The sequence below is a fragment of the Phalacrocorax carbo genome, chromosome 14 (genome assembly GCF_963921805.1).
Source record: "Phalacrocorax carbo chromosome 14, bPhaCar2.1, whole genome shotgun sequence".
Taxonomy (NCBI): Eukaryota; Metazoa; Chordata; class Aves; order Suliformes; family Phalacrocoracidae; genus Phalacrocorax; species Phalacrocorax carbo.
The window spans coordinates 13,296,796-13,309,013 of record NC_087526.1 but is presented as its reverse complement, the minus strand read 5'-3'; the positions used below and the strand labels follow the sequence as shown (position 1 = coordinate 13,309,013).

General features: G+C 49.2%; 1 protein-coding gene across 1 annotated transcript in view; it reads left to right on the top strand.

The window, feature by feature from the left end:
- Positions 1–12,218, top strand: part of PPP1R16B (protein phosphatase 1 regulatory subunit 16B) — a 65,486-nt gene that overhangs the window by 18,321 nt on the left and 34,947 nt on the right. Inside the window, exon 2 of the mRNA XM_064465766.1 lies at positions 1,583–1,985. Coding sequence (XP_064321836.1) covers positions 1,739–1,985 — 247 coding nt within the window. The 5' untranslated portion in view covers positions 1,583–1,738. The remainder of the gene's footprint in view (positions 1–1,582; positions 1,986–12,218) is intronic.

Below are 12,218 nucleotides of genomic sequence, written 5' to 3'. Positions count from 1 at the left end.
TCAACCTTGCAAAATTCATTGGGATGTGGTGGATGTGCTGCATGGCACGGACTTTTCCCTGCAGCTCCTCAGAGCAATGCTTCCCTGATTGGGCTGCCTCTCCCTCTGAAGAGGGATGAATGGTGGCTTTTCCTGGGTTGGCTGGATGGGTTAAGGTTTGGTATCCTCACCACATCTCCCACCTGGGTCTAGCTCTTCTGCTGCTCTTTTTCCCATAGATGCTTTGCATCTGTTGCTTACAAGACTGCTTCCTCTCTTTTTGAGCAGGACAGTTGACCAAGAAGTAGCTTCAGCTGCCCTGTTGGGGCTTTCTCAGGTGCTTGTGAATACTTAAGCTCTCCACAGTCTCCCTTCCCCATCAACTTTTTTTTTCTCTTGTCTTCTCCAAGCTGGCTGAACCATAAGAGCCCTCATCTCACATGTGCTTATTTGCAGCTTACCTCGATTTGACATCCTTACCTTGCTATTCAATGTGCGTTGCACGGGTCTATTTGGAAAGGACTCATTCAGTTTGCTCGTGACACTGGCTTTATTTCAAATGCACCTTTCCCTGTTGGACTGCTCCTTAAATCTGGGCTGTTTCCTCCTCCTCTGTAGCAGATGATTGGGCAGCTGCCTGTGGGCCCCCGGTTGATTGCTTGCGGGTAGTGCTGCTCAGAGGTCTCTTGTGGTCACACTGAGAGTCTGGTGCTGTGATTTAACTGCTCTTGTTGCTGCCCTTGTGGAGCCCATACAGCAAAACCAGAATGAGCTAGTGTGTGGTGAAGAAAAGACCTGAAGGAAGAGAGAAATGAACAGAAAACCCCATGTTTTTAAGTAGCTGGGGTGGATTAAATGTTAGGATGTAGCTCCCAGGGAGGTATTACTGTCTGCCGCCCTCAGCTAGGACTGGGGCGGGAAGGTGCTGATGGATGAAGTAGAAGAGCACAGATAATGCCCCTGGTGAGTAGAGCTTCTCTGGGAAAACCTGCTTGGTGTCGGGGCGCTGGACAGGTAGCCCCGTGGACCTCCAGCCTCTGGCTCCTGGGTTATGTGTGCTGGGGTGGCCGTGTCTGGCTGCCCTGGGCTCTGCCACTGCAGTCATGGTCCCCTCTGCCCAGTGTTTTGCTGCTCAGACTGAAATGCTTCAGGGCTGTGGCTGCTGGTGTGCATCAGTGCAGCGTAGTCCTGGCTGCGGCGCTGGGGACACCTCTAACGAGGGTGGTGGTTATGCTGGAAGGGGCCAGCTGGCGGAAAAGATGTGTCTCAGGACTTGAATCTTTCCTGAGGAATGATATCAAATCCTATGGAAAATCTTTGCTCATTAAGACTTTCTTCTGCTCGTAAGAGAGGACTGTCTTGAACTATAGATGTAAATAAATTACACACTAAACTACTGCTTAATCAAGAGGGTTTTGGGTTGAGAGTGGTTGAAAGGTGGAATCACAAGGGCCAGCGAGAACCAAACAATTAAAGTGCAGTTAAGTGAGCTACCTTTTGAGATGGTAGGTGTTGTCTGTCGCATTTTCCAACGGGCTGGTCTTAGTTGCTTGCCACACAGGGTAATGAGACTTGATCCCTCACACTCTCCTCCTCATTTCAGGTTTCCACCATATTCTCATCAGACACTGCAATGGGCCCTTCTCAGCTTGGCCTCAGGATGCTGGTATAGCAGCAGGCAGCTGTGATCCAGAGGACCTGCGGTGGGACGTTGTTTCCCGCTGGGACATCCTTCACCCCCTCTCTCTCAGTGGAAGCGATGGATGCCCACGTGGACCTCCTGACAGAGCTGCAGCTGCTGGATAAGGTGCCCACACTGGAGAGGCTGCGGGCAGCCCAGAAGCGGAGGGCTCAGCAGCTGAAGAAATGGGCACAGTATGAGAAGGAGATGCAGCACAAGAAGCGGAAGCATGAAAAGAAGAGAAATGCTGTTAACCGAAAGAAAGTGTCTTTTGAAGCCAGTGTTGCTCTGCTGGAAGCTTCTCTGAGGAACGACTTGGAGGAAGGTACGGCCCCTGTGTCTGGCAATGTCTTTGTCTGGCTACCTGTGAGGTCTGTAGTGCTGTGGTGCGCAGAGGCACCTGTGCTGACATCCATGGGCTGGACTACCCTTGACGTGGTGTTAGTCTCTAGAGCGCTGGCATCTCTGGCATAGCTATGGGGTCCTCAAAACACTGTGTGACATCAGCGTTACTTAGATTGACATCAGGAGTGGGTGCACAAATGCCAGGATAGGGCAGGAGTTATGACTGAGATTTGGGGAAAGGGAGGCGGCTTTTGTCTCTTTCCTTTTAAGGTGTGAAACACTTCTTTGCCTTCTGGGTGTGCCTGTTTTAGTGGTTTTATAGAAGTCTGTTGCAGGGATTTACATGTCAGTGTAAATCTCTTCAGTTTCCCTGCTTGGGGGGATGGATTGAGAGCTACATGGATGTATGAATCTTTTCCCTATTCAGAATACTGAAAAGCATGGCTTTGCTTAATGCTTCCTATAGAAGAGAACTGCAAATTGTTCAGAAATTTTAATTGCACCATTTCAAAGTGCTTTGCTTTTGCTTCAAAATCTGAAAGGAGAAAAAAAAATGTCTAAAAGTCAATCCCTATTAGCCTCACCACAGCATGGGGAAAAACCTGTAAGCTCTGGGGAGCCAGAGCGTACTTCTCAGCAGAGAAGTAAAAACATTTCTTGGAGAAAACCTGGAGCAGCTCTTGGGGTTGCTGCTCTGCCAGGCAGCAGAATCGGGGTGATTTTCATGAACCCTTGGCATGGCAGAGACAAGGGAGATGCTTAGGAAACCTGGCAACTCTTGAAAGAAGCAGTCTATACTTGCCTGGTATGTGGGTGGAAGGCAAGGACCTCGTCGTGTCTCTGTTTCTGAGAAGGCCTCTTGTGCACTGTAACTTGTCCTCGTGTGCATGTTTTGCAGCTGTTTGGAAATGGAGTGCTTTGGTGGTGGACAGCGATGCCTGCCTGGGCGGTGCGTTACAGGTGTTTGCCAAGCCCTGCTGTGTGTCTGTGGTTTTGCGTGCATTTGTAGCCTCTCTCGCAGAGAGCAGACCTGTGATAATGCCCTGGAAACCACCGGCTTTTATTTGTTTCATCCTTGCTTTAAAGGTTTAGCAGTTGGTTCCGGCTCTTTGCTTCAATGAGCCTGTGTTTCTCACTCTGAGCTGTTGCAGTCTTCTAGGTGAGCCCCAACAGTGAAGCAACTAGAGCCCTACTGTGAAATTGTGTCTGTTGGCGTTGCCTGAGATGACAGATTATGACTTGTGTTGCCTTTGCCCGTGCTGGCAGATGCTTGGCAGGAGATGGCTTTAGGTTTTGTACCCAGCTGCCCATCTGTAAGTGACAGATCACAGCGTTGGGGTGGACAACGAGCGTTTCGTCCTCTCAGTGCGACGATAGCGCCTCTGCTCAGTGCTTGGGCTGGAGGGCGTGATGGGGCCAACGGGCCTGCAAGAGGCCCAACCTTGTAGTCTGGCTTTCGGCACTTTCTGGCTTTTTTTTGGATCTGGGCATTTGGAAGGAGGAAAGATCCTTCACTGTCTGCATTACAAATACTTTCTTATTTTGCGAGAGATGCACAAACGGCAGAGGCGTGTGCAGACACGGCGCTGGTGGAGCGTAGCTGTGCACCCCGAGGGCAGCGAGCGGGCAGAGCTGGCGTGTGTTCAGGCAGCGGCACTAACGTACTGGTGTCGCAGGTCCTGTGGACAACGGTCTCGCGCTGCATGTGGACGTGGGTACGTTGGGGGTGCAGGAGTTGCACCTTCAGCTCGCAGCTTCGGCCTTTTCCTCCCGTAAGAGAAAATCCATTGCAGCAGGTCTCTTTTGGTACTATAACCGTGTTGACCTCTCTGTAGGCAAGCCCACGCAGGGGGCTTTAACTGCTGGTCTCTCTTTCCAATGCAAGGCTGCTTACACCAAATGTGATACAGGCATTTCCCTGCTCGGTGGAAAATCAACCTCTCCACCTGCCGGAGAGAGCAGGGGCAGTATCCCTCGTGCCACAGGTGCTTCCCCTGTGTAGCTGGATTTTTCAGATGCCTCAAATTTTTAATTTTTTTTTCTTTGTGGTCAATTAATTTAAGTCCGAAAAATAGTGTGTGGGCAGGTTCTCCCCCTGCTCTGCTCCCTCTGTGCTGTGGGATCAGTATAAAGGGGAGGAGGGGGCAGGTCAAACTCAGATGCTAAACTGGGAAAACTCCTTATCGAGTGCCCTGGGCCAAAGTGAAGAAGTTTGTGAGCTTTTGGGCTTTTGGAGGTCCCAGGTGATTATTTTGGTGTATGAATCATCTTTTGTTTCCATGTGGGAAGTGGAGGGGGAGGTGAAATAGAAATGATTAAGAAGTGGAGAAGTTAGCGGGGGGAAGGTTAGAGAGCTGGGGGTGCAGCTGGCACACGTCACCTCCGAGCTGCCTCTGAGCGGGTGTGCCACTTCTACTCTCTGTTACTTTTCTGCACTTTTGTGTTTATTTTTTAACATTCTCACTCCTGAATTAGGAGAGGGGAGGGTAGTAGGTGCTGCGCAACGGAATCGGGGAAAAGAAAGCGGAGTTGAATAGCGAGTTGGCTCGTCGTCCGGCCGGTTACCTGACGTAACCTCCTGATGGAGGCAGTGGATTGAGCCGTGTAGGATGGAGTCGGTGGGTGCACAACCCTGCCCTGCTCTTCAGGGAGCAGCCTCATGTCCCTGTGACCTGGACGTGCTGACTTCACTGTCCTTTGCCTGCGCCTTGCCCAGGTGTAACTGAAAGAGCAGTGCTTGTTTTGCTCAGCTCCCATGTGCCCGTGGGTATCTGCAGCACCTTCCCTCGGCCCGTTTCCTCCTGCCATCGATGGCATGGTCACCAGGCTGAGCCATCCAGTCTTTCTACCTAGCCTGTGACTTCTCTGGCTCTGCAAATACAACAGTGTTGGAGAAGAGGATTTCTTTCCGTGTAAGAAATCCAGGTTACTCTGTGGCTGATGAGTCCATGGGTGACTGGGCATGTTGCAGAATTGCTGTATCTCAGCATGGTGGTGAAGCAGGGCTGAAGGCAAGGGCTTCCAGGGAACCTCAGCCCTGGCGTGGGCAGGGGTGATGGCTCCTGCCTGCTTGCTCCTCACATCTTCTGCAACAGATCTGTCAAAATATCTCAGGTTTAACAAACAAACTGCTATTAAAAGCTCCTTTGGATCTCTGCTGGCAGAACTAGGGTAGGGAGCACACTGCAAACACACTGGTGGCAGATGTGAGCCGACAGTCGCACTGGGGAGAAGTAGGTGATGGGCAGCGACCTCAGACCGAGGGTAGCGGTTCCCCTGGGCTGCGGTGTGCTGCCTGAGACCTCTGGATCAGAAAGCTGAAATATTTACAGACAGTTCAGGGGTGAGCTTCGAGGTGAGAGCAGAGCACTCCCAGTTGCCACGCTGGACCCACTCTGCTCTCCCCGGCAGAGGAGCTGGGAAGGGCATGCTGTGGGGGGCATCATGCACAATCACCGTTTTGCGTGGAAATATGTTCAAACCCTCATCCAGCTCTAGGATTGATCTGAGCTGGTTGCAGGGGGATGGTGCAAAGCGGAGGATGCTCAGTCCATACAGAGCTTCCAGGGAGCACCAATGTTGTATGCAACCTCTGGGCTGTTCTAATGGCTGCAAAGGAGAGTTGCTTTGTAATGCAATAAAGCGATGCTTTATAAGGTACCGTACTAATTGCAAAGAAATTGTGATGGCTGCTGAAGATTGAGGCCCTTCAAGGCCATCCTGCAAGGTAGTGGGCAGAAACTGTGGGGAGGAGACTGGTCCCAGCGTTCCCAGGGCAGTACCTCGTCCCTGAAAGCAGCCCTGGCTGCTGCAGGGCTGTTGTGTCCAGGTCTTTCTACATCGCTGAGCAGCCCCAGAGCACAGGGAGAGGAGCTGGTGTTCTGTAAATTGAAAAAAGAGATCCCAGAGGTGGATAAAGTGGCTGCCTGTACAGACACGTGGCGTTTGCTGCCTGAAGTCCCTTTGCACACCTGGCCCATTTGCAGCGGGAGCTTCCGCTTGTATGACAGAAGCTGGAGGTGCTCGCGTTAGCTGGGGGGTGAGCTGTGTTCCCTTCCGCTAACCAATGGAGAAGTAAAGCCCCCAAAGGACCGATTCACCTTCCAGTACTGCTGGAGGTGCCCTGGTTTCTCCCGCTCTCGGATGAGAGCTGCCTCCCCGCAGGCTGCCCTCCCGGCCGTGGCTCTGGGAAGCACTGCTGCAAAGTCCTTCAGCTCCCACCTTCTGGCACTTCATCCTGCGAGCAAAACTTTGTCAGAGCCAGAGTGTTGCATAAAACAACGTTTCTGCAGAAGTTCAACCATGTAGAGCCTTATGGCTGCTGAGCCAGAAAGTGAATGAAAACTCAGGTTTGACCTTGGACTCAGCATCCAGCAAAACGGTTCCCGCGTAGCAGAGCAGCGGGTGCGGGCTTGGGGCTCGCAGGGTGCTGCGCCGGTGCAAAGAAGATTTCCCCGGGAGGGTATAAGTGTTGCACAGCTTATTTATACAAATACATTCCCCACGTTTCCCTTCGTGCCGACCCTTAAATCTCCTGTAAACGTGCGGTAATGCTGAGCGCAGTAAACCCTTCTGGGAGCCATCCCCAGGCAGCTCCTACTGCGCTCCCTTTGCACCTTTCTGGAATAAAACCAACCTTGTCATTTGCAAAGGCACTTTAAAAAGAGGCCCTAATTAGTGTCTATAAATTGCTTTCTTTAACCTTTCCAAGCTGATGTGATCTGTTCCCTTGTTACTAAAAACCTTTTATGAGGTGCCTTAATTTTCCACCCACATTATTAGTCTCCTGAAGCTTTTTACACGGGGTTCCTGTGTCCGTGTCTATGAGCAAGTGCATTTATGTCTGAGAAGATTTTTCTCCTGGGTTTCGTGCCCTTTGAAGGGCTCTGAAAAAAAAATCTCTTTTATCGCCAGCAGTCTGAGTGTATATCTGGGTATTTGGGGAATGACCTGAGTCAGAAATTAAAAGCTTCTGTTCAATAATAAAGGCGTTTCTTGAGTTTTAAACTCCATAGGTGTGGAAACAGAAGCCGTCCTCTTCCGGAAGCTGTGTGGGAACTCTTGGCAATGATGGATTCTGTTAATTTTGTTAATAGTGGTTGGAGTGTCTTCCAAAAGCAGATTCACATATTTGGCCACATTTAACTTGCTTTTTTGTGCAATCTGGATGTGATGCCAATGCGGGGTGGCTTGCATATGGCAGCTAACTAGATGGCATCTGGGAGCATAAGCAATATTGAATGTGCAACTTTCTTTGTTGTCATAACAAGTAAATAATATTTTTTTCTCTGACTTCCTGGAATTTCAGTCAAGTGGGAAAATTACTTCCATTTCCATAAGAGCTTGAAATGCCAACTTTTCTGTTTGGAAATTAATGCTGAAAGACCATCTCAGGTTTTCCTCTCCCTCCCAAAACCTGGAATCACCTTAAACATTTTGTTTCAAACCCTTTCTTTAAACAAAAACATGTTTGATACTTTTTAAAATTTCCTTAAAGAACAAAATGAGCTTTCCTTAACTTCAGAATGTATTTTTGTAAAACGTGACACCAGCTGTTGTGGAAGAGCTTTGGTTTCAGTGTGTCAAGCCTCTTCTTAATCCCTTTCAGAAGGATCGGGGTGTCTGTTCTTGGGGCACAGGCTGTTGCGTGCCCTGAGCCTCGCTGCTTGCCGTTTCAAGACGTGTGAGTTGGGAAACAGACTCTTTCCATACCTCCAGACCAGAAATTCTGCATCTTTTGTGTTTCTTGGTTACAACGAGGCTCATAGCACAAGCAGCCTCCCTCCTGCACCCCGCGCAGTGAGCAACTGCGTTTCTTGACTAAAAGGAGAACTGAAAATGTGCATGCAAATGTGCTCTGACCGTCCTTGCTAAGAAACGGTGACGTAGGGATCCTGACTGGAATTTTTTTTGATCAAAATTTAAACCTCTCCCCCTCCCGTAACCTCTTGCAGGCCCGGCTGCCCACCCGTGCCTCCGCGGGCACATCTTTCCGCTTGCGCTGTGTTTCAGCAGAGCGCGCGTTCTCAGCTAGCGTGATGGAAATGGGTTGGTTTCACAGTGTTTCGGTTCCTGACTTTTACGCGTGTGCCAGCTTCCACCGTTTCTGATACCACTGAGAATATTTCTTATGTATCTTGTAATAGCATTACAAGACAATGAATAAATATTGGGTTCAGACTACTTGTCCCTCCAGTAAGGGAGGTCTGTTTGGATTCAAGGTGTTTTAAATCAAATAGGGGTCGGCCAATGACTGTTGCCAATCCCAGATTTTGTTTCTTACTGGAAGTGGCTTTAAATCAGTCAGTCGGCTTCTAGAATTTGGCTACAATATGTTTTGGAGGGGAAACTTGGAACTAGTGTTTCCCTAAATGCAAACTGGGCCTTCCTTTGGTCGATCAGTATAGTCGATGGTTGCTGCTTAATGCAACTGTGAGGAAGGAGCATTCCCTTCTGAAAGGAGGTCTGGCCAATGGGGAGTAAAGGCTGAAACTCTTAGGGTTGTGCATGCTAGGTGCAGTAGGTAGGATATGTAAGGTCACCATCTGCTCTGCAAACCCTGCCCAGCCAAATCACAGCAGGGAGAGCTCAGGACACAACGGCCGCCTTCGCTGGGAACGTCAGGACTTTTGTCAGCTGAAGGCAGATTATCGATGGAACCTTAATTCAACCAGGTACCTGGGGCTGTTTGTGCATACAACCAAGTGCTAAATCACTGGTGTTTAACCTTTCGCTTCCCTCTCCTGGCTGCTCTGCTTCCAATGACATGGAGGCAGTCTTGGATGGCTGCTTATTTTCTGATACCTCAGGCTGCCAAATGTCGAAGCCAGAACTTCCCAGTCTGAGCCTGGTAATACTTGCTGATACATCGGTGCCTTTTTCTAGCCAGTAGCTTCCTGGCTTGGTTGTCCTTGTGACTTTCCCCGGGAGGATCACTGCCTGCCGTCCGCACGAGGGGGTCCAAGGCATGGAAGTGTAGCAATGGCCATGGATGTGGGTTGGATCAAGCGCTGAAAGCAGCACACCTGGCTGCCTGTGTGGTGGGAGAATGGCATGGAGGGGCTGACACTACAGCCCAGCCAGCTCCTCGCTCCGGGGGGCTGTGACATGGGGTTTCTTTCAGGCAACGTGTTTCTTGCCTGCCTGGCTGCTTCCAGGTGTGTGCTGTTTCCTACGCTCCGATTAACTGTGTGTTTTGTCCCACTCCAATAACGATAACTCAGAGCATAAATAGCAGCTCAGTGGGGGACCTCTGGTATCTTCTGGTAATAAGCAGCCGCATCCTGGAGTGAAATATTGTCTGTCTTCCCACCTTGGCCATGACCTCTGATGGCCAAGGCTGTGCCTTGCCGCAGTGCTGTGTTGCGATATCTAATCCAGTTCTGCCAAAAGGACATAAGATGTTAGCCTGATCACTCCTGAGAGCTCGCTGGTACCTGGAGTTTTGCAGCCTCATTGTGTTTTCAAGTGTATTTTGAATCTTCCCCCCCACCTCACACCCCCCACCCCCCCAAAAAAAACCAACCCAAAACCTACCTCTTCTTTGCAAATGAATATTGGTGGGGAAATGAAGCCTCCTTGCAGGGCTGAGCCTCACGTGGCTGCTTTACTCTGATGCAGCTGAAGATGCAGTACGTGGATATATTTTCCAGACAGGAGGAACTTGGCTGTAAGCTGTGGCTGCAGGCTCTGCATTCTGCCCCTTCTCCTGGTCAAGGAGAACTTGAAAAGTGGATTAAATCTATTTTTTTCCCCAGATTTAAATTCCTGCCTCTCTGGATTCAGGTCAGCTCAGCTGGTGTAGATTTCTTCCTCCTAGAATCATGGAAAATAGAGGTTGAGAGGGCCTCAGGAGGTCATGTAATCTACCTCCTGCCCCAAGGCAGGATCAACTATATCTAAAATGCCTGCTAATGAGGCTGGAGTTAGGTATCTGTCTTAGTGTATTTATAGGCATCTCTGCAACACAGGATACCTGTGCAAGCAGCCCTGCTTCTCATTCACTTCTGCATATTTTTCCCACTTGCTTAATTTTATTCCCCTTTATTTTGCTTTGCATCCCATCCTTCCACTTATTGACTACGAGTTTTCCTACTTCCGTGAAGAATGCTCTAATTCTTTCTTTAATAACAGTTGCTATGGCAGCCGGTTCAGGCAGTGCCTTATAACCTAGTGTAGAGCTGCTTTTACATACACTTTCACTGCTTGTTTTTATCCCTGGAGCCTGGCAAGGTCTTTGGGAAACCTTATCACCCACTGCAAATGTCTTGACAAAAAATAATAATAATATAAAAATCAGATTCTGGCACAACTGTTAAAAATGTCTCCTAAGCCTTGCCTACCCTCTAACCTGTCACCTAACAGATGCTAAATAGGCCAGGAAGTGAACTGTTTAATTCTGTCTGCTGATGCCTTTGTAATCAAGAGCCAAGATGCAATCAAGCACCCTGCACTCCTTGTAATTCGGGGAACAAGAGCCCATGTGCAGCTACCAGCAAGCGGAAGCAGTTTCCACTGAGGTCCCTGCAATTTGCAACTGCTTATTGCTGAATTTGGCCTCCAGGTTCCCTAGATAGCCTGAGGTAGGCTGGCTATAAATGTTACTTATGTAGGAAACTGGCTTTAGTTGCTCAGCTGTGCTTCTCATGCTCCGCATGCATTTTATAACGGTTTGTAGCATCTCGATTTGGCCAAGGATTTCAAGCTAGATCTCAATTCCCTTTTTCCTGGTGGTCTTGTCTGCTTTGCCTGGCTTTGCTTTCAAGGTGGCACAGAGGAGTGGTTCCTGTCTTGAGTGTAAGAGCACTGAGCTCTGAATTGCAAGGGGAAGCTTCCAAAGTCTCATTTCAATTTGTGTGCTTTTACCTGGGCTGACAAAAGAGATCATATTGGTAATCACCCCTCCTCACCCCAAAAAACCAAACCAACCAACCAAAAAACCCACCAAAAAGAAAAACCCACCAAAAAAAAAACCCCAAAAAAACATGAAACAACAAAAGAAACCCTACTTTTTTTTTCCTTCTTCCCAGGGCTACTGCTATAGCATCCACTTCCAAAAAGAGGAGACTAGAGCAGGAGTTAACCTCACACCCTTCTCATTGCTTGCACCAGCCCTGTTTTAGCCCGGTTAGCAGCTGATGGTTTCCGTAGCAGAGAGGCGTTATCTGTATGCAGCTTGTATTTTGTCCTGTTACACCTACATCTGTCTGGAAAGATCCACATTTTGAGTGGGTGGGGGAGATTCCGGCACCTTCAAAGTATTTCCACTGCGGTCTGATTCAGGGCAGCAAAGGTTGTAGATCAAGTACTGATACTTGCATGGTTCCTGTTGAAACGATAAGGCTTGAATGCAGTGAGACAGGATGGCTTGGTGTATTCAGAGTCCTTCAAATTACCCAATCTGAAGCATCCTCTATGTAAAAAACCATCTATTTCAATAAAAGCAGAATTTTACCAGCAGAATATTTCTGACTGAAAGCGTGCAGTCCTTGCACAGGAATGGACTCTGCAGCTCTGCTGCACCGAGGTTTCATTGCTGCAGGACATCCACAGTCTGCCCAGTGGCCTGGGATAAGGAAGTCACCTGAAAACCCGTACCAGCCCTCAGCCTCTTGGAGAGGAGAAGGAGCGATGCAGTAAAGGACAGCCATTTCATTCGTGTTAAGGATGTGGTGAGAAGAGCACTTTCTGCATCTGTCTACCAACGTTGGGTTCAGTTCTCGCGTGCTGTCAGTGGAGGCAGGTGAGATCTGAACTGGGGTGCTGTGATTAACACTCTGGAGAGTCTGTCAGCTCTACGGAGACCAGGACCTAACTTAGAAACCTGGGGCTGAGTGACACGTGGTGCTCCCCCAAAGAGCGGGTTTCAACCTACTTAGGAGCTCAGACTCTTCCTGTGACTCTCGAACTTCTCAGACCTGGTTTATTTTTTCACTTCAGATCCTGCTAGTTTGTCTTTAATTAGCAAGGCCAGAGCAAGGCTCCTCGGGAACTTAAATGGGACTCTTCTTTCAATTAAAATTTTTGGTTTGGTAGCCTGAAATAGCAGGCATTAGAAAGAGCCAGAGCTCCAGCGAAGGAGGACGGTCCCCGTGGATCTGCAGTGACATCCTCCTGGCTGTCAGGCAGCCGATCACGGGGTTTTCTTTCCTCCTAAAGCTTGGGCTGTCAAAACAGTGATGCAAGTCCTGAATGTGATATGAAGCTCCAGTCT